Here is a 26,515-nt window from a genome sequence, read left to right as displayed (position 1 = left end):
CGCTGCTGCTTTCTGAAAGCGCGCTGGCGTCTCGGTTGGAAATCAAATTACAAGCAGCACTCCTCATGCTGCTCCAGATCAATCGCATCCAGAGGATGCACAGAGAGGGAAAACAACGCCGGCCGGAGTCGTTTCCAGCTCAGACTGGAGAGGGGGGCGGGGGTTGTTGCCAGGACGACAAAGCGCCTATAAAAAGGAGCAATGTAGACGATGGGCCCCGATAATGTTGCGTTAGGTTAAGCCTTACCTACAAATAAGATAATTCGTCAAAATCTCCGCTTACCAGGTTAGAGCGGAGGTTGCAGCATCATCTAGCTGCATAAAAACAAACATTTTAGATCTTATTTTGGAAGTGGTGTTTGACCCCAGAAGGTCAATTCTTAAAATATAAGGGGAAAAAATCCGTGTTGTTACTCTGAGTATTTGTACGTTTTGCGCTTTTTTAAAATCGCTCTTCGTCTGACGTCTCATTTGTTTTTTAAAGTACAGTTATGGCACACAAAACAGTTTCACATCACAGGGTGCTCACAAAATACTCCACGTTGTGTACTAAGACACACGTGGAGTACTAAAGCACACACGCGACATAATATACGGTGTTACGAGATCACCAAATATGAAAGAAAGTACACAAACACTCAAAATGCAGTGTACTAAAACACAAGATACTGCACATACCAGCTACTCAATGAACAGTGTACTTAAACACGAGACACCCATGCAGTGTCCTAAAATACAAAACAACAAACGTGCAGTTTACCGAGACGCCAGATAGTAAACATTGAGTACCAGAATACAAAATAATCAATTTGTAGTGCATGCAGCGTTCTGAAAGCAGAAAAACAAAGTGTCCGAAAACACTCAACACAGAGTCGACTAATTCCAAAAACGGAGCGTCCGAGTGTACTAGAAGATAAAATGTATTTGGCATGCTTGTGCTCACTTCACTTCCTGCTTTTCGTTACTGACATGCGCACTCGAGCCTGTTTGGCCACTCAAACATTAAACGCACATCTCAAAATGGATCTCTAACGCGGACAAGCGGCGTTTAAAACCATCATCGGACCGTTCTTTGTTTTTATTTCATTTTATTTATTGAATTGAATTTATTCGCCACGTCAAATGAGTTGCGCGGACACGTTCACTTCCGTTTTCTGGGCATGACGAACCCACAAGTGAACATTTTCTTTGGTCCACATTAAGACGTGAAGGTTGGGGCGCAAAACCGAGATAGTTTGCTTGCCTAGAGTTTAGGTTTCCGTCTTTTTCTTCTTTGTTTTAAAAAGCGACAGCAAGCCAAAGCTTCGAGCGAGACGTTCAGAAGCAATGATTTACCTTTCTCGTTGTCATCCATGAACGGGTCTAAGCGTGGATTCGGTCCGAGGCAGGAAAGTAGCAGTTCGGTTCAGTCGCGACACGCTTTTTAAGCGTACAAATTGATTCTGCTCTTCTTCCCCTTGTTCTTCTCCTCCTCCTTCTTCTTTTCCTGGTTTCTGCCTTCTGGTCGCTGAGTGGCTGCCATTCACGGCGTGGGAGGCGGAGCATGCTGCCTGACGTCACCGCGTACAAGTGTAAACAGAGGTGAGCACGTGGGTGTCAAAGCGACGCTGTCAACATTGCGCACGCGCACTAAACAACCCATTTCGGCTGACGTGTTTCTGTCAAACACAAGCAGGAATTCTTATTTTGAGCATTTCATGGATTTTCTTTTTATTTGGTAAATAAAATAATATCGCTGTGTAGGTGAAATGTTCCACTCACTTCATCATTCCAGAAACCAGAGAAAATTTGAGATATATTTAACCGTTATGAGACTTTATGTGCAATTTGTATGTAATATACAGCGAAACCTCCAGAACGGAACAAGTGACATTCGTAACTGTCATATGAGTATAAAGTGAAGCTAAACACTGGATAATACAGCTAAAATAAAGTAAAAACGCTCAGGCTTTGCGGGCACTTTGTTATGGGAAACTGTTTTTTAAACCAGAAGAGTAGAAATAATATTTTTTGGCAAGCTTCTCTGTGCAATTTTTAGGCTCATATTTAGCATTACTCTTTTGCCGACATGCTAATTACACACAGCTGCTATCTGACTCGGCCATATGTTCATTTTCCTGCTGTATGGTTAGCATCACATGCTGCCCATCTAAAATCATTGAAGCAGGCGCTACATATTTTAAGTTCGAAGAGCGAGCCAACGATACAGGAGCAATGCAAAGCGTGCTTCCAGGCCTGACAGTCTGCCATTACACTTGCGTGACACATCCCCAAACAGGCACCTTCATGTTGTCTCAGCCCGGGTTATGCCCCGCCGCTGTTCACACGCTGTCTGCAAAGCCCTTAATTGGACACCCGTGAAACTTTACACCGGACTATGCAAACTATCACGAGTGCGCACACACACACACACACACACACTGCAAAGAAGCTGAAGTGCACATTCTGTCCTGTCGCTGCACAGGACAACAACATTGTGGGATGGATGCCTGATGTAACTACAGCATATTGGTATGTGGCCAGTTTTTACAACGATACAATAAGTAGCGTTGCTTAAATATTTAAAAAAAATTCTATTATAATTTTATCATGCATTCATAACATAAAATATTGTAAAGGTGAATACGAAATATACATCCCACCATTAGGTATATTGTTGATTATAATGAGATTTTATGAAATATAAATGTTGTATTCATCAGTCTGTATATTTTATACATATGTATAAAAATATTCAGAATAAACAGTCAAATATAAATATGTACATTTTAATGAAACCACAAACCTGATTTTTTTTAGTACTATTGCATTATGTATTTTTTATTCACGATAAATAAAAATTCACCAAAATAAAACACACCTTTCACGTAAATTGTGTGATATTTAATGCAATAGCGCAATTCGATTCTCTCCTCTTTCATTTACAACCCCTTCCAACAACAAGGCGTACGTAGGAATAGTTGTTGCGATGTTTTTGGTTGTGTTCCGTTGTATTATTGTTATGTTTGGTGTCCAGGAAAAAGCGCTTTGTTGGAGCGGCAGCTGTTGTGAAAGCGCTGTACCCATAAAGAGGTATTGTATTTTTATTGGATGTATGTGATATCGGTATAATCAACAGTTTCCATAGGTCGGAAAAGCGTGAAGTCACGTGATCTTGTGATTCCCATCCAATGTTCAAAAAGTGCATTTCTGTGCTTGCGGCAGAGCCTGCGAGCGTTAAAGAGATAACGAAATAGAAAACAAACGCGAGCGCGAGAGACGGAGAGATATGAGAAGCATGCGGAAAATGGGTGCAGCCTTGCACACACAAAAGCCCCCATTGGCGCTCCACAGCACCCCCATCTCGCCCTCTTCCAGGCGGCCCCCTCCCGTTCCTCCTCCTCCCCCTCCTCCTCCACCACCACCAGTCGAGGTGCATTGTGGGGAGGAAAGTCGTTGCCATTCGACCTCTGCGGGGCCTGCGCGGACTCAGCCAGAACCCTGAAAATGGCATTATGCGCTTGAAAGGGACACTTATTTCCGCATAACCGACACACTCGCACCGGCCGGGGGCCCCGCGACCGAACAACGACGAGCAACGACGGCGGCTGGGAGACAGCGAGGAGACGGAAGGGAAAAGGAACGTTTTGCCGTGGCGGGGGGGATCCTGGTGAGACATTTGTCATAAGCGCAAGAAAATGTCCGGCGAGAGGAACCGCAGGTCGCTGGCGTTCCGAGGCGGTGGACTAGCCGGGCTAACGGGCTCCGTAGGCGGCGGCGGCGGGGGGAACGGTAACAGCTGGGAGGCCCCGGCCTGCCACGATCGACATTTTAACGGCAACCGGCCGGACCAGGACGACGACGGGGACCTGGGGGCGACGGGACCAACGCGGAAGCGACGGGAGGGCGCCGGCTCGGTGAGCGACAGCACGGAGCTCGACGCCGAGGAGGAAGAGGACACAGAGGGGGCGGCCGGGAGCCGCGGCGTTGACGCCGCCGACTCGGCGGCGAACGGCTACAAGGAAGCGGGCAGCGGAGACTTGGCGGAGTCGGGGAGCGCCGAGGCGGGACCCAGGAAATGCGGCGTGGAGATGAGACCGCAGACGCTACTCCAGAAGCACTCGCTGTTCCACGCGTCGTGGCTCCACGAGTTCCCGTGGCTGCGCTTCTGCCAGCAGACGGGGCTCATGTCGTGCTCGTGGTGCCGTGAAGCCGCCACCCGCAGCAGCGACGAGCTCACCAAGGGCAGCCGCAGCTACAAGCGGGCCCTGCTCCTCCGACATCACCTGTCCTCCGAGCACGGCAGGAATGACCCCAGCAAACAGGTACCCGCTTCGGTAGCAACCCGCACCCCTGCGCCGCTGTCAAAACATTAACCCAGGACGCTTTCGAAACACCCCAAAATCACTTTAAATGCGATATTATCACAACTCGCGGGTGATACTTTGCTCATATTCGCGAACATTTTGAGTGTAAACGAGCTTTTCGAAGCCCCCCACCCCACCCCGTAACGCTGTTCGCTTTGCGGATAATTAGCCTCGGAGCTAGCTCCTAGCTTGCTGCTTGCCGACTGTGTAAGCCAGGATTGGACGTTCGAGTCTGGGGTGAACCCCTCGCTGGAGTCGCTGACTATTTAACGTACAGTTGGCTGTCGAGTTCAACTGTACGTTTTGGTGACACTTCTGTGCTTCTTTCTCGCCTTTGTCGGAGTAAAAACAAAAGTAGTTGTTCAAGGCCAGGGTTGGGCTACATGTAGCCCGCGGTCCCAAGAAGGCACAGGTTGAGCCCTTTGATCAAGACTTGATCTGACCAAGAGAACCGGCTTTGAATATTTGTTGCGGCGTTTTCTTAAAATTGCTGCCAGAAAGTGACTTTGTTCATGTATCTTGTTGAATGATTGTTGAATTTGTTTGTCATTCATCAAATTCGCTTCGTTAATTGGTTACGTGCATTTTATTAAATACTCGGCAAGTTCATATATTATTTCGAAATATTGTTTTGTAAAATAAGCAGTTTGATTACAAATTAACCTGTAAAATAGAGAATTACTTACAAATCCAAATAAACATTTTTACATATTTAATATTTTTATTTTCTTAAAACGTTAGCAATTGGAAATGATACAGTAATTAAAAAATCTTATTAGACTATTTAACATCTTCCTGATGAATTTCCCAGATTTAGAAAACCTGGCTCATCCATCTCTTCCAAAAAAAAAAATCAAAAACTACCCTTGAGCACAAACCTGTACACCCCTGTCTGAAATTTCAGCAGTTTTATTCATTTGGTACTGTACATAAACCCTTCCCTTTCGTCTCCGTTTTTTTGGTTGCATCAGCATCTGTCTTGATTACTATCTCGCCAGAGGTCACAGTGACATGGGGAGCCGCACGCCAACTACCCCCCCTTTGGGCCCTCCTGTGCGGCCTCTCAAGGCTCGCGCTCCCTGGTGACCTCTGGTGCTTTTACACAACCTTCCCCCTCCTCCCCTTGGGGAGATAAATTAGAGGCGTTGTGCCAGAATGATCCCCCGCCCCCGCCCCCCACACCCATCCAAAATCTATACTGGACCCAAGCAAAAAAAAATAAAATATAGGAGTGGGAGGGTGAGAGCAGGGTGAAATAGAAGTCCCTAATACAGAGGTGTCAAACGGCGAGTCTCATGGTTGCCGGTATAATACATATTTTCAGTTCCTAGTTTGGTTCTTTTAGGGTACAGTAAGGTAGCAAAATGCAAATCTTTTTTTTCATTTTAATTTAATTGTATTTCTTTTTTGTCATTGGGGACAAAGACATGTTGACTTATAGTTGCATTTTGGACAAAATTGCACAGTTTGTGGGAAACTGATATGGGAATTGTGGTTGTCAAGGTTTTGGATTGCCAAAAGTGTTATTTAAATATTTTGGAAGTTGGATTAATAATTAAGGTACTACTAGACCATAATAGATTTTTGTTTTGTAGTCACCCCCCGCCCCCCAATCAGTAATTGGTTGAAAACGGATATAATTTTCTGTAGTTAAAAAGCAAAATTATTACTAGCCTGGAATTGTCAAAATGTTGTGTTGGATATGGCATATCTCCAGATGGCATGATATATTTTCGAAAGCAAGTCCTTTTTTTATTTTTTATTTTTTTCTGACATCACCGTCTTACAGCACTCCAGCCTGTGGTCCGCTTCCGAAGCAGTCGTATAACATCGACTTTTTCTCGTTTTGGAGAGATCATGTGCGAGAGTCTCTCTGAAAACCTTTTCCGAAATGGATAATGGGACCTAATCTTAATAGACCACGCACAATACAACCAATACTTTTAAATTCCATGCCCCCCCCCCCCATCTTTCATAACAGTTTTTGTTGTTGTTGACTTTCGTCCCTTTGGGGCGTATCTTGTTTTTCAGCCTTGTTGAAATCACCACTGAATATTTGAGGGCTACGTGACTGTAAAGACTGTACGTGTGTGCGCACACTTTTTTTATTTTTTTTAATTTTTTTATGGCGCCAACATTTACACAGTGTTCTCAAATGCCATAAAACTAGGGAGTGTTTGGTCGACGTCACGGGCGATCCCAGCCGGGTGTCAAAGAGCGTTTTTGCGCAGAGCGAGCTGTCACGGCCGACTCGGAGGCCCGTTTGACTCGCAAGAGGATTGGACGACCGCATTTAGTTCCTTCCCGCGCCACACGCAATCACTAATCAGAATGACTTAAAGTGATCCACTAACGTGTACACACGTCTAATTGGGAACGAGAGCGCTGCCAGTGGATTAGAAGGCGGGGGGGGCTCAGTGCCGCGGATCCTCCCCGGCAACGAGAACCCCCGCACGTACGCTATGTCCTCCTATCCCATACGCTGCTGAAGCGAATACACGGCAAAGGTTTTTTGCAAGAAGTGCGTTGGAAGTCGGCAAAGCGTTGGGAGGGAAGCTAACTCGATTAGCCGCCAGCATGCGGGGCAGCTGGGCTAAATGCGGGTTTCTTTCGGAGAGAGTAGGCTGTCTGGAATTGTCTCTGCGCCATCTTGTGTCTGGATTTTAGCCAGAGCAGACCAAAATAAGTCTCGTAAGGTAAAAATGTGACGAGAGAGACATTTTTAGGGGTATTCTGCACCAAAAAGTTGCACTGTATTTGTAAAAAAACAAAACACACGCCTGATTGAAACTTTTATCCGCCCAGTTTGGTTAAATGTTACTGAAGAGCCTTTTTAGTTGCAGGGGGAAAAATGCAGCGAGCGGAAAACCACATTTGTCGGCGTTGATCCATTTGCCAAGCTGTCAAACCAAAACTTAAAACGCACTAAAAATGGGAATGAGGCTGAAATAGGTGAGCAAAACCTGAGAATCTTTCTACCAAATTGAGCGCACATTTTTTTGGTTGACATTTTCAGTAGAAAACTGCCATTTTGGCTAACGTCGTCCGTTTAGACGTTGCCGGTGATGTCGCTTAGTTGTATTTGTTTGCTTTGGTGACCACAGAAATTGAACTGCAGTTTCAGAGCACAGGAGACAAAAACAAAAAAAATCTCTCAGAATTTAGTTTCACTTTTGTTTTTCTCCGTGTGTGGTGTGCCAACTACCCTTCAAAACCAGACAGGACAGGTTGGAGAACTTTTTTTAAAAAGCGGGAGTGGGGTATGGATATTGCCACTGAGTCGGGAAACCTCATGTTGCCCACCAAAACCAAAGTTTAGTCTGGCCCTCGGAGGGGAACAATGTAGCCCACCCTTGCGGTGGGCTACGTGTGGCTTGTTGAAGCCCCGCCCCTCCGGTTGAGTCAAAGATCGGCCAACTGAAGTGATCCCCAAGAGCCCGAAATTGCGGGGTCATTTCACCCGTTTATTGTTCCTTTGACAAAGACAAGGCCACACCCCTTTTTGGGGCGGGGGGGGGGTGCTGTTTGCAGTCTGAGACAAGATACAGAGGTGGACGGGATGTTTATTGGGGGCCACAGGTCGTTAAAACGGGGCGGACTGCCGCCAGAGGGAAAATTCTTGTTGAATTAGCGACTCTCTGCCCTCTTCCCCTCGTCTACTTCTTCTTCTCTGGCGCGCCATTGTTGAGCGGCCGGGAGACACACCTCCCACACCTTGGGCCAAATGCACACAGCTGTATTGTTCTGCTATCTGGGGGCGGGCTGGTTGATGAGACTAGACGTCTTTTTTGGGGGGGTGGAAGTGGGGCCGGGGGGGGGGGGGGGTCCGGCCATGAGACTAGATGAAGTTTAGGGTGGGGTTCTTGAGGGGGGCTTCAATTTCTGCGTGGCGACGCTGCTGGATTACATTTCAGGGCGCGTCATGTTTGCCGCGGATCGGCCGCCACTGGAGTGGGCGGGGCTCCACGCTTTGCTTAGGGTTGAGTTTTATTTGTGCTGCGGCCTATCGTGATGCCTCGCTCGGCCCCTCCATCTTGGGTTGTTGCGACCTGCCACCCAACTTTCAGTTCGTGTGCTACACAGTCAAAGTCCTTGACTTGAGAGTTTAATTTGGTCCGAACCACGCTTGTAACCTAATTTGCTGCTCTGTCAAATCCAATTTTGAAATGCTCTTAGCCCCTTCAAGCCCCCAAAGCACCCAAATATTTTTTTATGGAGAAAATTTGTACTCCACCAACGACACATGAAAGAGAACGTAAAGACATTTCAAATTACTTTACGTACTGTAGTAACTGTGTGTTCAATGTGTTCCCTGAATGGGCGTGGCCTAATGAGTAACGTTAGGAGCTATCACATTTTTGTGTGAGTGTCAGGACATGAGTTGTGGCCTCCAGCAACTCCTTGTGTGGTTTCATTTTGTATTTATTTCTTGCATCAGGACTGTGGCTCTCCTTGCCCATATGTGAGGGCATTACAGTATTTTCATCGCCGGGTGAAATTCTGGAGTAATGTCCAATTCTTTCACGTCGTCGCTTCTTGTGCGGTTGTTTCGCTGCGCAAATGGCAGAAAAAAACTGCAGGGGACTCATCCTGAAGTTTCTCTAGAACGCCTTTTGGTCCACCGTGATCTGATCTGGGACCTTGGGAGGAACATTAACACCAAAAACATCACTGATTAATGAAAAAAATGTACCAAAATAAATGTTCAAAAAGAAAAACCACACTCATAGACGGTAGATTTGTCGACTGGAATCCAACAGTTTACCACCGCCGGTGTAAATATTCCTCCCGTCCATTTTTGGGACGGGTAGACGTGGCAGAGGGTCTCGCCTAGCTTGTTTGTGAAGTTCACGTTTGTAAGGATTTGCCCAAGGTCTCACGTGATCTTGCGCTGACTTGTTTGTTTGCTGAATGTTTTCGCCATGTTCAGGATGGGATGACCCCCCCCCCCCCGCCCCCCAAAAAAATGGACGGCAAATTTTGTATTGCGTTGGCACGTTGAATTGGACTCTGATGCATCCGCCCTGGCCCGAGTTGCCTCGGCGCACCCCCTGGCTCCGTCCCGCGCGGTCTGAAGAAGTGATTTCACAAAAGGCCCACAGTGAGTGGGCAATGAGCCTCGGGGAGAACGCGGGGCATTGTGAAGGCCGCCGAGAAAAAAAATATATAAATAAATGGGGTGACCCGTCAACTTGGGCGCGCGCTTGTCCCTTCCAAGTGCCCTCCTCCGCTTGCTCCACATTTTCTCTCGAGGTCTGGCCAACCATCAACCGTCTCTCATGTCGCCTTTGTAACTTTTCCTCCATTATAAGGCTCCTTTTCAGCCGATGTCGCGAGCGTGTCGTTCGGCTTGCTGAAAGCGTGCGTGCTCCCATTGGCTCTCTCGCGATCCCTCACATCCCATCGCCCGTATTCTCTTTCTCTCTCTCACCCTCCAGCTGGATGATAACCCCCCTCCCCCCGCCCCCATCTGCTCCTCTCCTCCCCTTTTTATGCCATCCTGCATGCCCGGGCTGCTGTGCAGAGAGTGGGGGCTGGGTGTGGGGACCTCTGAGAAATGGATTTCATCGGCTGAAACCCCAGCTGTGCGCGTGCACCCATGGTGGGGGGGGGGGGGGGGGGTGCAGTGGGCAGCTCACTTTCTGTGTGTGTTTACGAGGGTGGTGGCAGAAATGCCAGAGCAATGTGAATTCTTCTGGATTAGGACATCTGCTGTGCAATTTGTTTGCACCCCCCCCCCCCCCCCAAAATAAAATAAAAACTCGCAATGGAGGCGTTGGCAATGCTTGCCATTTGTGCGTATGTACTGAACGGGCACGCGACCCCGTTTGAGTTGCTCGGTACCAGGCTGGCTCTTTGGCTTGTCTGGAGGGCAGGTGGGGGAGTGAGTTGGGGGGGGGGGGGGGGGGGGGGGGTTGTGCTGTTACGGGGCCGGTCGACTTGTCCGCCAGCTCCCTTCGCCAATCGTGCATCCTTGGACAGCCCTCCTCCAGGTCTTCTCTTTGTTTCACTGTACAAAGAGGCCACCATTAGATGGGGAGGCCACATCTCCAGTGCAGCCTGGGGGGGGGGATCTCACACAGCACTTACCTTTTTTTTCTCTACACTTTTCTAAAACAACACTATCGCATAAATGACTTTTTTTTTTAATACAAATATCGGAAATGAAGTGAAGATTGCCACACTTCATTTTGGTCGTCTTATTCCAGAATGAAATCAATACATTTGTACTTAAAGATTCTCCACATGATAACATGGGGGGGGGGGGGCGGGGGGGGGAGTTATTTTTGCAAATTGTCAACAAAAAGAATCTGAAGCGTTTTGTTTTTTTCCCCCAGTAAATATAAAATCCCTCAACTATTTCGCTGACCTCAAAGGTATATTTTTCAACCAAAACTATTCGTACGTCACTTGGCTAACTGAAGAAGTCACATCTGCGGTTGCCTGGTTGTGATTTCTCGACATCCCGCATGTTGTCTATTCAGAACCAGGCCGAAATTTGGGGTTTGACAACATTCGTTTTTGTCGGAACCAAATTTCTGTCGTGGAAGTGACGGGAGCTTCAATGACTTCAATCGCACTCGTCTGAGGCGTTGCGATCCCAACTTCCTTCAAAACACGAGACGTTGCAAGAAACGATTGACTCAAAACAGCGTCAACGTCTCGGCGTGAACCAAAAAAAACCCCAGAAAGAAACCAGCTGTGCCACTACAGTGATAATTTTACAGTTTAACCCCAGCGAGTCCCAGGGACTCGCTGATCAGAAAAGTATGAATCCCATTTTGCATTAAGATAGTCCCAAATTTCGAATTCTGAAATGGTCAACTTATTCAATTGCATATGATAATAACACAAACAACAACAATATACAGTCAAACCTCGGTTTTCGAACGTCTCTGTCTCTGTCCAAATCGGTTTTCGACCAAATATTTCGAGTTTTTTATGCCTCTGATGACGATCGAATTTCAGTTTTCAAACAAACTGAGCGCACCTGAATGCGTCACTTGACTCCTCTCGCCTTCATTACACAAGGAAGTGATGCTTCCTCGGGTAGACGAGGAAGTGACGCTTCCTCGTTTAGCGTTCAATAGTGAGCAGACGTGTTCATTAAAGATTTTTTTTTTTTTTTTTTTTTTTAAAGATCTTTGTTTCAGTTTTCAAACAAATCGGTTTTCGAACAGCCTTCTGGAACGGATTATGGTCGAAAACCGAGGTATGACTGTACATTGATAATAGGTTTATTTCTTCTAAACAAACGCTGCAAAAATGTAAATAATTCAGGCAAACAAGAATTGCTGAGAAATAGGTTCTTACTTCATCCCATGGTTGAGTCTTGGAGTTCATATCTCCGCGATAAACTTTCGCAACACTTGTTGGCGACACTCGTTTTCACGTTACACAACTTGGCAATCGTCTGCTTTCCAAGAGGTGAAGCCCGATTTTCGCCAATCTCGTCTCGCGAGAACGGAAATCCTGTCACGCGAGATCAAAACAACAATGGCGGCGATTGTCAAACTGCGATCGTTGCTGGGAAAAAAAGATTTACCGTAGTTTTTTGAGGGGTTTTAGACGGAGAAATTTCCTTGCGTCCCAAAAACGCACATTATTTGGAACTGTGCGTCTGGCGGGAAAATTATGCGTCTAGGACGCGGGGCGCAGAGGTAACGAAATGGCTGCCATTGCTCTCCGTGTTTTGGCTGAAGACTCAACTTCTGCGGTTAAGAAGGAAAGAATCTATGTGATTGTTTTGTTCCAGAGCTGCCGTGTCTCAGACTCCACTTTTTTTTGGGGGGGGGGGGGTGGCTGGTTGGGATCTCTTGCTGCTGTTTTGCTCGCAGACGTCCCAATCTGTCAAATTTGTTCCCCCTCCCAGCAACAAATTGGTTTGGCCCAAGATTATGATTATGATTATTATTCTTATTATCAGAAATGGCTGCTTTTTTTAATTAGCGGGGCAACGTCGCACAATTTTCTCACAAGTGTGTACAGTCTGGCGAAAATGTCATTTTGGGGCGAAGCGCCGCATCGGCGTTTGATTCAACTGTTGGACGTGCAAACCGGAACGTCTCGGGAAGAGTTTGCTCTTGATCTCGGGGCTTGGCTTGGAAGCAACAACCTGACCGTGTCTCCCAGCCCATCCCTCCATTGTACCTCATTTGTATCCCCGCTCCCCTTTTGGAAGCCTGTCGGACCAGTTTGTGGTCTCCCCCCCTCAGCCGCCAGCAGGCGTGTCAGGAACCCTGGGGGCGTTTGCCGACGCCACAGTGTTTAGTAAAGATGAGGCTCTGCCAGGGAAATGTCCTATTTTGTATAAGCACACAACTATCCTTTTATTTTGTACACCCTGTGCTCAAAATGTCCTTCGGCAAACTTCCCGAGCCGTTGCTCCCCTTCTACAACCGAGTCCCACCCGGTACTCCGTTTGCACGTCCTTTTAAATGACAGCCAAACGAAAGACGGTACCCCAAATTGGCCTTTTGTTCATTTCACGCACAATTTGGGAGTTGTCATTTTCGGGAATGTGGCTTATTAATTTATTCTGACCACATTTGCACCTGCAAAAATAACGGCACGAATAAGGTGCAACCCGAGGTTGTAAACAAATCGCCGAATCCGATGACAACTCGCCATTGTCATCGTGCGGGAAATGAAATACAGGGTGTCCATAAAGTCTCTTTACCATTTCAAAAATGGATTAAAAATGTAATTGATTAGAAATTCAGATTTGTTCTATTGTATTCAGTGTTTATTAAAGTTTTGTTTTGTTTTTTAACCTCTTTTAACTCATTCAGTACCAGCCAATTCTAGACCAAGTCTGAAAAGACGTTTAAAAACGTCTTTGGGAGTTAATACACTTCTACATTAGAAACTCAAACTTTTTTTTTTTTTCTTCTGGAGTGGAAGTGGACAAAATTTTAAAAACGTCTTTGGGAGTTAATACACTTCTACATACACACTTCTACATTAGTTGCACTCTGTGCAACTAATGTTCGCCGTAGCATAGCCTCATCAATTGTGGCATTGGCATCAGTCATCCTTTGCTCTAGGTCAGTAATGTCCCTTATCTTTGTTCGATACACGATATCTTTAACACAGCCCCATAGAAAGAAGTCCAGGGGAGTGATATCTGGTGAACGTGGCGGCCACGGAATTGGCCCATCCCTTCCAATCCACCGGTCTGGAAATGTTTGATTGAGGAACCCACGAACATGCAGCCCCCAATGTGGTGGTGCAGCATCTTGCTGAAAAATGATGCTTGGTTGAAGGTCATTCAGTTGTGGTGACACATATTCAGTTCAAAGGTCAAGGGAAACATTTGCAGAAATGGATGTCCCGTTGAAGAAAAATGGACCAATTAGAAACAAACAGGATCCCTGAAACACACAAATGCAGTGTGATTTAAAAAAAAAACTTTAATAAACACTGAATACAATAGAACAAATCTGAATAAAATATCTAATCAATTGCATTTTTTATAAATTTTTGAAATGCTAAAGAGACTTTATGGACACCCTGTACAAAGGGGCACTCTGGAATAGACGCATCGTATTCACTCATAATCTGTCGTAGGCAATTTTCTTCCCAAAGTTTGTAGGGAGCCCAAAAAGCATGATGCAATTCTTGCAAATTTTGTCCACTTCCACTCCAGAAGAAAAAAAAAAAGTTTGAGTTTTTAACCCTGGAGAAAGAACCCAAAGGGTCAAATTTGGCCCTTATCCTAAATTAGGATTAAGGCATTGAATATTTGAAAAAACATATACAGTCACACCTTCGGTTTTCGTCCATAATCCGTTCCAGAAGGCTGTTCGAAAACCGAAACCACGCTCTTTTTAAAATAAAAACGTTTACTGAACACGTCTGCTCACAACGGAAAGCAACACGAGGAAGCGTCACTTCCTCGTATAAGGAAGGCGGGAGGAGTCAAATTGCGCATTCAAATGCGTTCAGTTTGTTCGAGAACCGAAATTTTGGGTTGAAAACCGAATTGGTCGAGAACCCAGACGTTCGAGAACCGAGGTTTGACTGTATTTTGGTGTTCGGTGAACATATAGCAGTCATTTAATGTATAATTCATCATTTTCCAAAGAAGAAAAGGGTTCTTGGGTTCTCCAGGGTTAAGCCCACCGAATATGACAACTTCAAATATTTTGGCGAATAACAGTGAAAGAGAGCCGGTGACTTTCATCATCGGGCTTCCCCGTTTTTGGTTCAGGTCACATGACGCCGTTCATTTTGGCCACGCCCGGTCCTTGAGTAACCCGTCTCGTTTTGTCTCTCTCGACCAAGGAATCGGCAAGGCCCCTGGACAACGCCAGCCCGTCCACCAACTCCTCCGAGGACGACTACCGCAACAAACCCAACGAGAACTCGTACTGCTACCAGCTGCTGCAGGAGCTGGACAAGCAGCGCAAGAGCGGCATCCTGTGCGACGTCAACATCGTGGTGTCGGGCCAGGTGTTCCGCGCCCACAAGAACATCCTGGTGGCGGGCAGCCGCTACTTCAAGACCCTCTACTGCCTGACGCAGAGCGAGGCGCAGGACCGGGCCACCGTCACGCACTTGGACGTGGCCGCCGTGCAGGGTTTCTCGGTCATCCTGGACTTCCTCTACTCGGGCAACCTGCTGCTCACCAGCCAGAACGCCATCGAGGTCATGTCGGTGGCCAGCTACCTGCAGATGACCGAGGTGGTGCAGTCGTGCCGGGCTTTCATCAAGGACGCGCTCAACATCAGCATCAAGCAGGAGGCGCCCGACTCGGTGGTGGTGGACTACAACAAGCGGCAGACGGTGACCAAGGAAGGCCCGCGGGGCCACGCCGACCGCAAGCCGGGCAACTTCTGGGCCACCAGTATCCTCTCCAAGCTCTCCATCCAAGCGAGCGGCAACGGCCAAGGGAAGCGGTCGGCGGCGGCGGAGGACGGCGAGGAAGACGGCGGCGGGAGGGTGAAGGAGGAGTCCAGCGACGTGGAGGTGACGCCGCTCGGGGCCGGTCCCCCCGGCGCCCCCTCGGGGAGCTGGAGCCACCACAACGACAACTCCTCCGACTCGGCCGACAACAACGAGGCCCGCTCGCAGGTTTTCGTCTGGAACGAGCCCGGCGCGGCGGCGGCCATCAAGCGCGAGGCCCCCGACGCCGCTGCCGGCAGCGGGCGGCGGAAAAAGCAGGCCGCCACGCGGAGGTTCGTCTACAACTTCCCGCCGGAGCCCGAGGAGGGCTTCGACGAGGGCATGTTCGTCCAGCCGTCCGCCTCCTACCCCCGAGAGGACTTCTCGGCGCTCTCGGAAAACGCCGGTAAGGCGCACATCGCCACTCTTAAAAATGGCCGCCGCCTTTGATTCATCACCGTGTGCGTATTCGTTTCCCCACCGGCCCCCTTTGAAATTTTTTTTTTCCCCGACGCGGTGTTACGCGCCATCTCTACGTTAGCCGTCACAGCAGATCGTTTTCACCCTCGTTCCGAATCTTTAGTTGACGACAAAGAAATGTAATCATGCTTTGAGACACAAGGGGGCGCAAATGGGAATCGCAGCTCCTGGAAAGTTTCACCGTCCTGTTGCAACAACTGCAGCCGTGTTCCCCCAGTTTGGGAGAGCGAAAGCGCCAAAGGCTGCACCGAAACTGTCTTCACTTTTAAAACCGTGGAGATATCGCAAGCGCTTTTGGATCCAAAACCCCCTTTTTTAAACGGAAACAAAAATCGCAAAAGTTAAGTCAAAAGAAACCTCAAATGAGCTCACCGTGACACCATAATTCACTTTCCAGTCCGGGTTTTGACAAGGCGTTACATTTTTGAAAATGGTTTGTCTGGATTTCCAAACGGGTCATCCGTAGGTTGAAAAGTCAAATTTATCGGCGCACAATTTAAAATTTGCTGGCTGTGGAGGTGCGAATGGTCATAAACGAAGTCGTCAATTGTCATGAGCGTGCTTGTAAATGTGTGTGTATGTTTGTGTGCTTGTAAACGCGTGCAAGTCTCTGTACGTGGTTTTTTTTTTGTGTGTCTGTGTAGCTCAGGTTTTGCACGTGTGAACGTGCGTATATGTCACTGCAGCCTTGTGCCTGTTAATGTACGTTTGCATTTGGAAGTGCGCCTTCATGTCAAGTCAAGTCAGCTTTTATTGCCAAATATGCTCTCTGTGTAACATACACAACACAGACGAAATGATTTCCCTCTCTCAACCGCAGTGCAAACATGTCGTGCATTGAACGCACACAGCTAAAATTTACGTTCAAATTCCAGAAGTTTTAAAGGCTGGCGTGTGGCCGTCGCACGACCCCCCCCCCCCCCCCCCCATACCCGAGCTGGGCTGCGCGTGCGCGCTCATCAAGCAGGCTCAACCTGGCCCGCCGTTTTCCTCCTGATGATCCCCCGCTAATCGCTCCCGAGCCGGGGCTGTGGGGGTGGGGGCGGGGCCGCGTTAACCCACGTTAACGGCTGCTTTGTGGGCGCTGACGCCACACAAGCCTTCGCCGCACACTCTTGCCCTTCCTTCCACAATAAAAAATAAAATAAATCGGCATGACTCCCATTTGAAAATCCTCTTTGTGTCCTTCCATACATGTTGATTTCATCCTGGAATAACCTTTTAATCCCCCCCCCGCCGCCCTTTCTCGTAGGGCCTAATCTCTCCTCCGGCCATTAAAGCGGCGCTCCTCCACCGTGACGGAAGCACGGGGCGTTCTTTTTTTTTTTTTTTTTTTTTTTTTCCTCCCAACATTTGCTTCCCTCCCTAATGCAGGATAATGAAGAACGCGTGGGGGGGGGGGGGGGGGGGGGCAAGGGAGGGGAGGAGGGGGATCCGCTCCCTCAGGCCTCCCCCTCTAAATGTGCTGCAATGCTCTTAGCGCCTGCAGCTCCTCTAATGCGCTCCACAAGTGATGCCTTGTGGGGAAGGGGGGGTAGGGGGGCGCACTAATGGCCTGCGCTCAAGGGTGCCCATATACATGTTGGCCGCCATGCGGGAAGCAAATGTGCACGCTTTTGATGATCCTCATCAGCAAAACGGATCGTCTTCTCCTCGCCGTCCAGCGGCCATGGCCAATTAAGGCGCAACACAGTGGGGCGTTTTGTTGCGCCCGTCACATGGCTTCCGCGCCGTCGCCGCAAAAGCAAAGAGCGAGGGCGCAATTGATTTGGTGGGAATTCGACGATGCTAATCAACCTCGCCTGCACTCTCAGAATCAAGTACACAAATCCAAGCGCATGAACTTTGAGCCCTGTTCAAATTCACTTTTCATGTTATGTAAAAAAAAAAAAAGAAGAAAATGAAGCCATTTCTTCAAAGGAAAGCCAAACTACTGAGATAACGCCATTGTAAAAGCGTGAGCTGCTCGATCAGCTGACCTTTGTTTGGGAATAAGCAGAGTGACTTCAAACGGCGACTCCCGTTGAGTGGGATTTGTTCCGAGCACCCTTTAGTTTTGAGGGTGTGCACACTTATACAACCACTGTTGTTCAGTTCTTTTCCAATTCTAGATTGGCAGATTTAAGGTCACGATGGTTGACAACGTTTCAGATGACGTAACTTAGCCTCGTGGGTTTTTTTTTTTTTAAATCACCCAAAAAACAAAACTACCGTTGGTGGGCGTGGCCACCTGGCTAAACCATTGGCCCTTTTCCAAGTCTTGACCAAGGTAGCGTGGCAGCCATGTTCTCAATGGGACCAAGGGACTCAACATGGAGGAACGCACACTTTCAGGTGTGCCCCAAGCCCTCCCCACTTCCCAGCCAACGCTACTTTACATACAATAGGGCCCCGCGTGTGTGCGTGTGCGTTTTTATGTAAGCGAAGCCTGAATTGTTCCCCGTGTGTGTGTGGACTGCTTAGTTGTGTACACAAAAACGTGGCTCCCACCTCCCCTCTGACAAACCTCTCACCTCCCCCTTCTTGTTTTTTGGTCTTGTTTTTATGTCTCCCTCTCGCTTCTCTCCTCAAATCCCCAAACCCCGCCCCCCTTTTCCCAGAGCTGGCCAATCAGATCCAGTACAGCATCATCCAGCCAGGGGAGTCCTGGGAGAATGGTAAGCGGCAATGATGAGCACACGCCCTCGCATGCCAGGCCCTTTTTTTTTTTTTCCACACAGGTGGCCCCGAAATCCGGGCGCTCGACCATTTTAATGGAGGCCACCTCGCAGTCTGAAGCACAAATCAAAATACAAAATGCTCTCAAAATATTAACTTTACGCAAAAAAAAAAAAAAAAGCAATTTGTAACAGATGTAAAAATGTCACAAAATTTAGTTTTTGGGGTGGTGAGTTGTGAATTTAAAAAAAATATAAAGATTTCCTGCTAAAATCCAAAATGCATATTAATCTTTGGACTTCACAATGACGTCACACTTGAATGTTCATCATTTTAATTGAAAAGTAACAGTGTGGATGTAAAGATTTTAGATGGGGCGAGAAAAAAAAAGTGCTGAATAGTAAAGCTGATACGCTCAGTGCTTTTCCGTTGTCAGTTTCAGCGTAGAAATGACGGTGTCATATTTTTAGGCTTTTATTTTTTTTTGTTTAAACGTGAGTTTTAGTTTGTTTGGTTTTTTTTTCCTCGACCAAATCCACAGATGCTTGGCACTGAAATTACAACTCCCCAATTAAGTCGCACTCATTGATGCGTTTCATTTCAATTCCGCTGGTGAATAGAGGCCGGAAAGCATGCCGTCGCTGTGTCAACATTGCGGTTGTATGAATCACAAGACTTTGTAGCATGTTCTCGAAGAAAACATTTGTGTGAAGTAAGAGAGAGTTTGACTGCTCCCTTGGAAACATGACGTAACCTGCTGTTTTTTGTTTTTTTTCCCCCTTTGTGTGGGTGACAATAGTCAATGATTTTAAGCTAGCTAGCATCTGCTGCAAGTTTTCGTACAATTTTCTACTCTGTCCGCGAATGTGTTGCACTCCAATTAGGATGGAAGCGTGTCATCGCTAACAGCGGTGTGATTCTATGACACACAAAGTGGAGCAAACACTCAAGTCAGATGTACATAGCTTGTCGACTCCTGAGGAAAGTTTTTTTTTTTTTTTAATGGCAAAATGTAATAATTTTTTTCTGCAGTTTTCGTACAACTTTCTACTGAATTCCTTCTCGAATTTGGACTCTTCCCCCCCTATTATACGACACCTCAACTGAGTGGAGGTTGGGCTCGAAGCGTGTCATTGCCATGACAACAGCGTGGTTATATGCAAAATGGGTGCCAAATTAAGGGAAAGGTGCACCAAAACCTTTTGTCACTTGAAACGAGCGCCGTGGCCAATGCAGACTCTTCAAGGAACACGCACGTATACAAGAAGTGTGCGTGCGCAGACACACATGCGCACATACGCGCGCGCACGCAGGTAACCTGGGATTCATCAACACCCCCGCCACCCCAAACCTTCACTCCCCCCCACCACCCCCCTTAGCAACCTGCCTTGACGACGGCACTGTTGTGAGTTCAAACAAAAGGCCGTGACTCTTCACTTCCCCCCAACGTGCTCCATTTTTGAAGCGCTTTCAAAATCAATAGGCTACTAATTTACGCTCAAAACCATCTGTCCGCGCGAGCTCGTTAGCGTCCGAGGGTGGCGGGCGCAGGGGGGGGGGGGGGGGAGAAAAGCGCCGTTGAAGCACAAAGCAGCTGGCGTCCTTCTCATATGCCTCTTCTACCTTGTCCCAGGCAGGTAATAGATAATGGTTACGATTCAGAGAAATATTGCTTGATAGCCGCTTTCCTCATAGCAGGAAGCCTCAAACTAGCTAGCAACAACCGCAGCGCCGAAAAAGGCAGAAGTTCAGTAGCCACTGGCCACTCTGCTGAAAGTGCTCAAGAAATGTATTGTGAGGGCACCCTGAGCCTCGGTGGACATTCAGTGTCTTCAAAATACCTGACCAAATTGCTGTAGTGATCCAATTAGCAGCGACGTGAGATGCTCTAACAAGGGCAACTTGTGTCGACTTTGAAACTGCTTGCAGGCACCCTAAAATCCCACTAGCAACTACATGGTGCGTATGTAGCAACGTAAATCGCGTTTAGCAGCTAAAGGAGGAGCCAAGTAGATAAAAATGCTGCACTGAAGCTAACTAGCTGCTAGCCTCCACGTTGCTAACCGCATTCATTATAATAATAATATACATTTTATTTATTTCATTGCCTTTAAAACGTTTTGATTGCGGGTCAACCAAGATTTTTTTTCCTGTTTCCCGCTGACTTTATCGATATATATTTTTTAAATTCAAAGTATTTTATTTCTTTATTTTTACCTACTAGGTGAGTCATCGCTGCTGGCCATCAACAAGCTAAAGTGTCCGCACTGCAACTACATCGCCAAGCACCGGCGCACCCTCAAGAGGCACCTGGTCATCCACTCGGGTGTGCGCTCCTTCAGCTGTGACATCTGCGGCAAGCTTTTCACCCGCCGTGAACACGTCAAGAGACATTCCTTGGTCAGTACATGAAACGCGCCGCAAATAGCTGCCATCAAAATTACCTGCTGGCTAGTATAGCATTTGCCGGCTTAAACTTAAAAAAATACAAAATAGATGCAGTTAAGATAACTGGCTCCCTGGTTCATGTTCCACAATATTAAAATGAATCAAAACGCCACGTTTAGACTCATGGGGGGGCAGAGAAAATCTTGTCAAGACAATTTTTGACTTGATTTAACATTCCGAATCGTAAATCTGGAAAGCAGCTGCAGGATGTTACATTTCGCACAAAAGATGTGCGTGATCAGAAAATCCGTAAAAAGGACACTTATTGTTTCCAAAGTAAAAGCGGATGTTTGTTCATGTTATTTTTATTTTTTTATTTTTTTATACATGTATAAACCGCTTCCTCTCATGGGGACTTCAGAAATTGAAGAATACCATTGATGCTAAAATTATTAGCATTAGAACAATTTTAAGTTTGTAAGTCGATTAATTGTTTTTCAAAATAGTTACATAATAGTTCATTAGTCTATCGACTGTTGCGAGCCTGTTAGGATTATTTCTCATCATTGTATGGATGATAGTATGGGTGCAACTAATGTTGATTTTAATCAACCATGAATCATTTTTTTCTTTGTTGTTTTTTTAAATTGATGAAGCAACTTGATATTTTGGGGGGGGGGGCATTTTTTTTTTCCAAAAAGCAGACATTCTTTCAAATTCACAGTGCTATAAATGCACAAATACAATTGATAACAATGACTTGGTGACCGTTTTGGTCCTGAACCCGATCTGTAAGCATGTCAGCAAAATTGTCAAAAATGTTGATCAAAAAAGCAGATCTTTGATTCAACAAAGACAATCCGTCTGCTTTGATAGAAGGTTACAGCAATCGGAGAATATTTATTACTGTTGAAAGGTTGAAATTTGGACAATTTCAACACCAGTCTCTTAATTGATTGTCGTGTATTTGTCGATGAATCTGATCATCGATTAATTGCTGGTTAATTTATTTATTTGGAAGCATCTCATTGAAAGGCTGAAATTCCAAAGATTAAGTTTTTTAAGTTAATGTAGACGATTAATCAAGTAGTTGACGATTAATTTGAGTATCGATTAGCTGTATGATTAATCAATTTAATTTTGACACATTTATTTCAAAGGCTGAAATTCCAAGGCGTTGGACAATTGTTCCAAATGTCCCAAAATGATGAATCAATTCTCAAAATCAATGAATCGTTGCACCTCGCAAACTAGTCCATTCCAAATGAAGGCTGCGGAGGAAGTTGGCTTCCTATTGTCGGGCGAAAACTGGACTGACGGTGTCCGTCCCCGCCTCTCCCGTCCCGTGCGTCCCCGTCTCGGCAGGTGCACAAGAAGGACAAGAAGTACAAGTGCATGGTGTGCAAGAAGATCTTCATGCTCGCGGCCAGCGTGGGCATCCGGCACGGCTCGCGGCGCTACGGCGTGTGCGTGGACTGTGCCGACTCGCACCAGGCCGGCCAGGAGGGCATGGAGTTCCCCCGGGACGACGACTTTGAGGGCGACGACGCCGACGACCTGCTGGAGGCCGACAACGATTCCGCCGACCACGACCAAGCTGCCTGGGGCCGCCAGGCCCCCGCCGTCGCCGGCCCCGCCGTTGCCACCACCCCTCCGCAGGACAAGGAGTTCTAGCCTCACATTTTTCTTTTCGTCTTTTTTTTTGTTTGGGTTTTTTTCTGTTTTTAATATATGTAAGCTGGTAAACAATCAACTCCAAAAGTGCTATCGAAACCTTGAGGTTGCTTAAATATGCGAGTTTGACAAAAAGAAGGAAAAAAAAAAGCGTTGGTAGCGTGGGAAGCCCGCCATGTACAGATTTAATTATTATTATTATTATTATTAATCCTCACCAGAGAAAGATTATATGAAATAATCAGGTTGTTGTTTGGGCGGGGGGCTATGTTTCCTTTTAAATAGGTGGGGAGGGCTAGCTAGACCAATCATTGGAGGTATAAAAAAATATTTAATTTAAAAGATTTTATGGTCTTATCACAGATGATCTAATTTTTGTCGTAAATTTTTGTTTTTGTTTTCCTTTTTTACTTGCTGTGTAGATGGCGTTTAGTTGCGCTAAAATATTCTATATTATTCCGTTTTTCTTTCCTTTTGTTTCCCTGCGCAAATCTTGGAACCAAAAAATCTGTTTGGTGACTTTAATGCTCTGCAGCCATATTTATGATATATTAAAAAAAAAAAAAAAAAAGTTACTAAAAACGAGGGCTGTGATGACATCGTGCCAAACAGACCGCACACCAAGATGGAGCAGGAAAAACTACTGAATATGCTTCAAAGAAAAGACACCTTTCTTGTTTGTTGTTTTTGTTCGTTTGTTTTAGAGTTTTAAGAAAAAATATTTAAAAGTATAAGAAGTGCGGGAGGGAGGGGGCTGTTCTAGCTAGCTTTATACCAATCACCGCGTCACGCTAACACTTTAAAAAAAAAAAGCATTTGACCTTCACTTAAAGCTTGAAATGTTCGGTCTTTTGTTCCTATTTTAATTTTTTTTTTATTTTTTTTGCCAAATGACGACATTTGGTGCTGTAATGCTTTGTCGCAGAATACTGGACCTAAAAACAAGCGAGGCTTTAATTCTTATGATGTCTGTCGTCACGAAAAGAAAAAAAAAAGCTTTGATTGTTCAACTGACGCTTCACCTCCTCTCTACAACACTATCGCCTTTCACGCAGAGATCCCACCAAAACAGACAAAAATAACACCCGACATTTGCCCGCTTTTGCTTTTCACGCTAAAGCCAAGCTTTAATTCTTATCTTTGTTGTCGTAAGAAGCGTCAGGTGACGCAGAGAGTGCGCAAAATCATAGCCGTCACCGAAAATCTGACAGACGTGTATCTGGTGTTAAACTTCATCTCAGAATCTGCATCATGGCTTTAATTTTTATGATTTCTTGTCGTAGTCACATCATCCAAACCTTTGCTTCCAACAACACTAGCCTCTTTCGCGCAGAGATGAAATGGCGGGAGAAGTGAATATCGGGAGTTAAACTTCATACGGGACCGTGGCCCACAGTATACCTTTGCGCACCGATGGCTTCATTTCGAAATACTGGACCTACAGCATAGCTTTAAATCTTAGCATTTCTGTCAGAATCAAAACCTTTACCTCCAACAACACTAGCCTCTTTCACGCATAGAGTTTGCAAAAAAAGGCGGCAGGAGAAGAGAGTGTCGGTGTTAAACATCACACTCAGCTTTGCGCGAGACTACCGATAGTCTGGCTTTAATTCTTATGATTTTGCCTCTCTCACGCAGGGGATCTTGCAAAAATAGGGTCAGAGAATTATGGAGTATTAAACTAAACACCCCTGTGCCGACATTGCGGAATACTGGACCTACAGCATGGCTTTGATTCTTGTCTTTTAAAAAAAAAAAAAAAAAAAAAACGTTACCTCTATCAACACTAGCAACCTCGCCAAAAAAAAAAAAACGGGGCGGGAGAATTGTGTGGATGTTGACTTTCACACCCCTGTCCCGGCATCGCGGAATACCTTTACGCTTCCATGGCTTTGTCGGTGAAAACTCAACCTACAGTGTGACTTTAATTCTTGTGATTTCTCAGCGTCAATACCTTCATTTCCAACACCACTAGCGCTTTTTCACATGGTCTCGAAAAAAAAATACAACTGGGGAAAGAGAAGTTGGGTGTTAAACTTATCACTATCCCGGTATTGTGTAATATTGGATCAAGAGTGTGGCTTTAATTCTTATGATTTCCCATCATCCATACTGTCGCTTCCGACAACTCTGGCCTTTTTCATGGAGAGTCTTGCTAAACCAGAGTGGGTGTTAAACGTCACACCCTAATAGCTCAGCACGTTTGGACCACTGGACCTACGATGCGGCTTTAATTATGACGTCGCCACCGACAACACACGCCTCCGTCACGCAGACTTCCTGCATCTGCCTTTGCCCTGCTTGGCAGGAGTCGAAGTATGAAACGTCACACCGCTGTCGCGACATTGCTGAATATTGGACCAACGGTGCGGCTTTAATTCTTATGCTTTTAACATCCTAAAAACGTTTTTTTTAAAACTCTGACAACACCAAGTCCTGCACTGCAAAATTGGCATCGGAGCCGTCACAGAAGAGACACTGATCTATCTACCTTCGGCGCCGAGCGAAAGTTGACGCGGCGTCATGCCATCCCTTTATCGGACATTTTGCTGCCCTATGAGACATTTCGGTTTCCGTTACGGAAAACAATTGCCGGGTCATGGTGAAAAGAGGCGGAAAAATGCCGGTGTTAAAACGGGCTTCTGTAGACTATCAGGTAATCGTTTTGTCATTTTATTGTTTTTTTTTTTTTTTAACACCTGCGCGTTTTGGGGGGAAGGAGGGGTCTTTCCGTCGAACTACTGGCAGTACTTTTCCATGTGAAATATGTGTTACGAGGACCTAAAGCGGATGTCTTTTTGTTTATATTTGGTACCGAATTATAAACGCCGTTTATACATATTTGGAATCACTTGACAGTGACAGCACGTCCGAAGCGTTTTTTTTTTTTTTGTTTGTTGTTTTGTGAGGGTTTATTGTTTAGTTTCCATTTAATTTGGTCTGCCAGGTAGTTAAAAAAAAAATGTTCACCAGACGAAAGCAAGTGAAGCTCTATGGCGCCATCATAGACATGCACTTAACTTTTTTTTTTTTATGAACGTTTTAGTTTCTTCATTTGTTCAGCCCAAAAAGTGTGTCTGAAAGGAACTTTCTCTACATTTTTTTTGTGTGGTTTATTTAATATATATATATATATATATATATATATATTGACTCCAAAAAAAAAATTCAATCAAGACTGTTAATTTGTATTTTGTCCAACCAAAATTATTATTGTTATTGTTAATTCTTCTTTTTAATGTACGGGAGAAGCCGGGTGTGAGTGCTCACCCCCTTTCTGATTGTTCCCTCCCATGACTTCAGCACACGTTTTTTCGATTAGCGTGTGTGTGTGTGTGTGTGTGTATATATATATATATATATATATATATCATCACACACATACAGTATGTGTGTTCATATGCAGTTTGTACGGGACACCATCTTCCTTCTCGTGTCACTTTCAAAAATCACTGTGGGTGGGGCCTATGATATAGCCAATATATACATATACACACATATGTATACGTGGAGAGTCTATGAAATATGAAGATATATATATATATATAGGAAAAATCTATTATTTAAGTCCCCTCCGCTTTGCTGTGTGCTACTTGTCTGTCTGTCCATTCCTGTCTTTTTTTTTTTTTAATGATTCATGCCATTCTACTGATTTTTGTTAATTATTTTAATGCTGTATTTCTTGTATGGACAACAAGTAAAACAAATCAAATGAAATTGCACCACACTACAGATTTTGTTTCCCCACACATACACGCGTGCACCAGACCCATCCATCCTCATTTTTAGCTGTATTTTTTTAAATGCTTTTAAGATTAATTTTTTTTTTAAAAAGACAAAAAAAAAGTTGTATTTTTCAACTTATTTGCTCTCTGACAGCGATGCAAAACTCGGTGCCCTCCGAACACAAAAAAGTAAAATTCAGGTTACTCTTTTTACGTTTTTACCAGAACTTTTCAAAGATGGAACTTAACATTCTCCTGGTTTGTTGCTCTTGTCTCCGTTTTAAAATAAATAAATGAATTGTACTACTGTTCCTCTCTGTACTACATTTGAAGAATAAAACTTTGATATTGCTCCAA

The 26,515-nt window shown here is 45.7% G+C and overlaps 2 protein-coding genes across 4 annotated transcripts in view; one reads left to right on the top strand and one right to left on the bottom strand.

Moving 5' to 3' along the window:
* The window catches only part of tpd52 (tumor protein D52), a 7,232-nt gene extending 5,746 nt beyond the window's left edge, over window positions 1–1,486 (bottom strand). Inside the window, exon 1 of the mRNA XM_086136165.1 lies at window positions 1,336–1,486. Within this exon, the coding sequence (XP_085992291.1) occupies window positions 1,336–1,354 (19 nt within the window). The 5' untranslated portion in view covers window positions 1,355–1,486. The remainder of the gene's footprint in view (window positions 1–1,335) is intronic.
* Window positions 1,463–26,515, top strand: zbtb10 (zinc finger and BTB domain containing 10). Of its 3 annotated transcripts, XM_086136157.1 has the most exons (7): window positions 1,463–1,581; window positions 3,017–3,072; window positions 3,205–4,304; window positions 14,634–15,639; window positions 18,314–18,370; window positions 20,596–20,771; window positions 22,125–26,515. In XM_086136157.1, the coding sequence occupies exons 3-7, from the start codon at window positions 3,678–3,680 to the stop codon at window positions 22,431–22,433; spliced, it is 2,175 nt and encodes a 724-aa protein (XP_085992283.1). In that variant the 5' UTR covers window positions 1,463–1,581; window positions 3,017–3,072; window positions 3,205–3,677; the 3' UTR covers window positions 22,434–26,515. The 3 variants fall into 3 exon arrangements, with proteins under 3 accessions (XP_085992283.1, XP_085992282.1, XP_085992285.1); XM_086136156.1 differs by having other exon boundaries at window positions 1,476–1,581; window positions 2,465–4,304; XM_086136159.1 differs by lacking the exons at window positions 1,463–1,581; window positions 18,314–18,370 and having other exon boundaries at window positions 1,588–4,304.

This window comes from Hippocampus guttulatus, chromosome 18, assembly GCF_054856545.1.
Source record: "Hippocampus guttulatus isolate MCC_2025c chromosome 18, RoL_Hgut_1.0, whole genome shotgun sequence".
Taxonomy (NCBI): domain Eukaryota; kingdom Metazoa; phylum Chordata; class Actinopteri; order Syngnathiformes; family Syngnathidae; genus Hippocampus; species Hippocampus guttulatus.
This window is presented reverse-complemented; position numbering and strand designations above follow the sequence as displayed.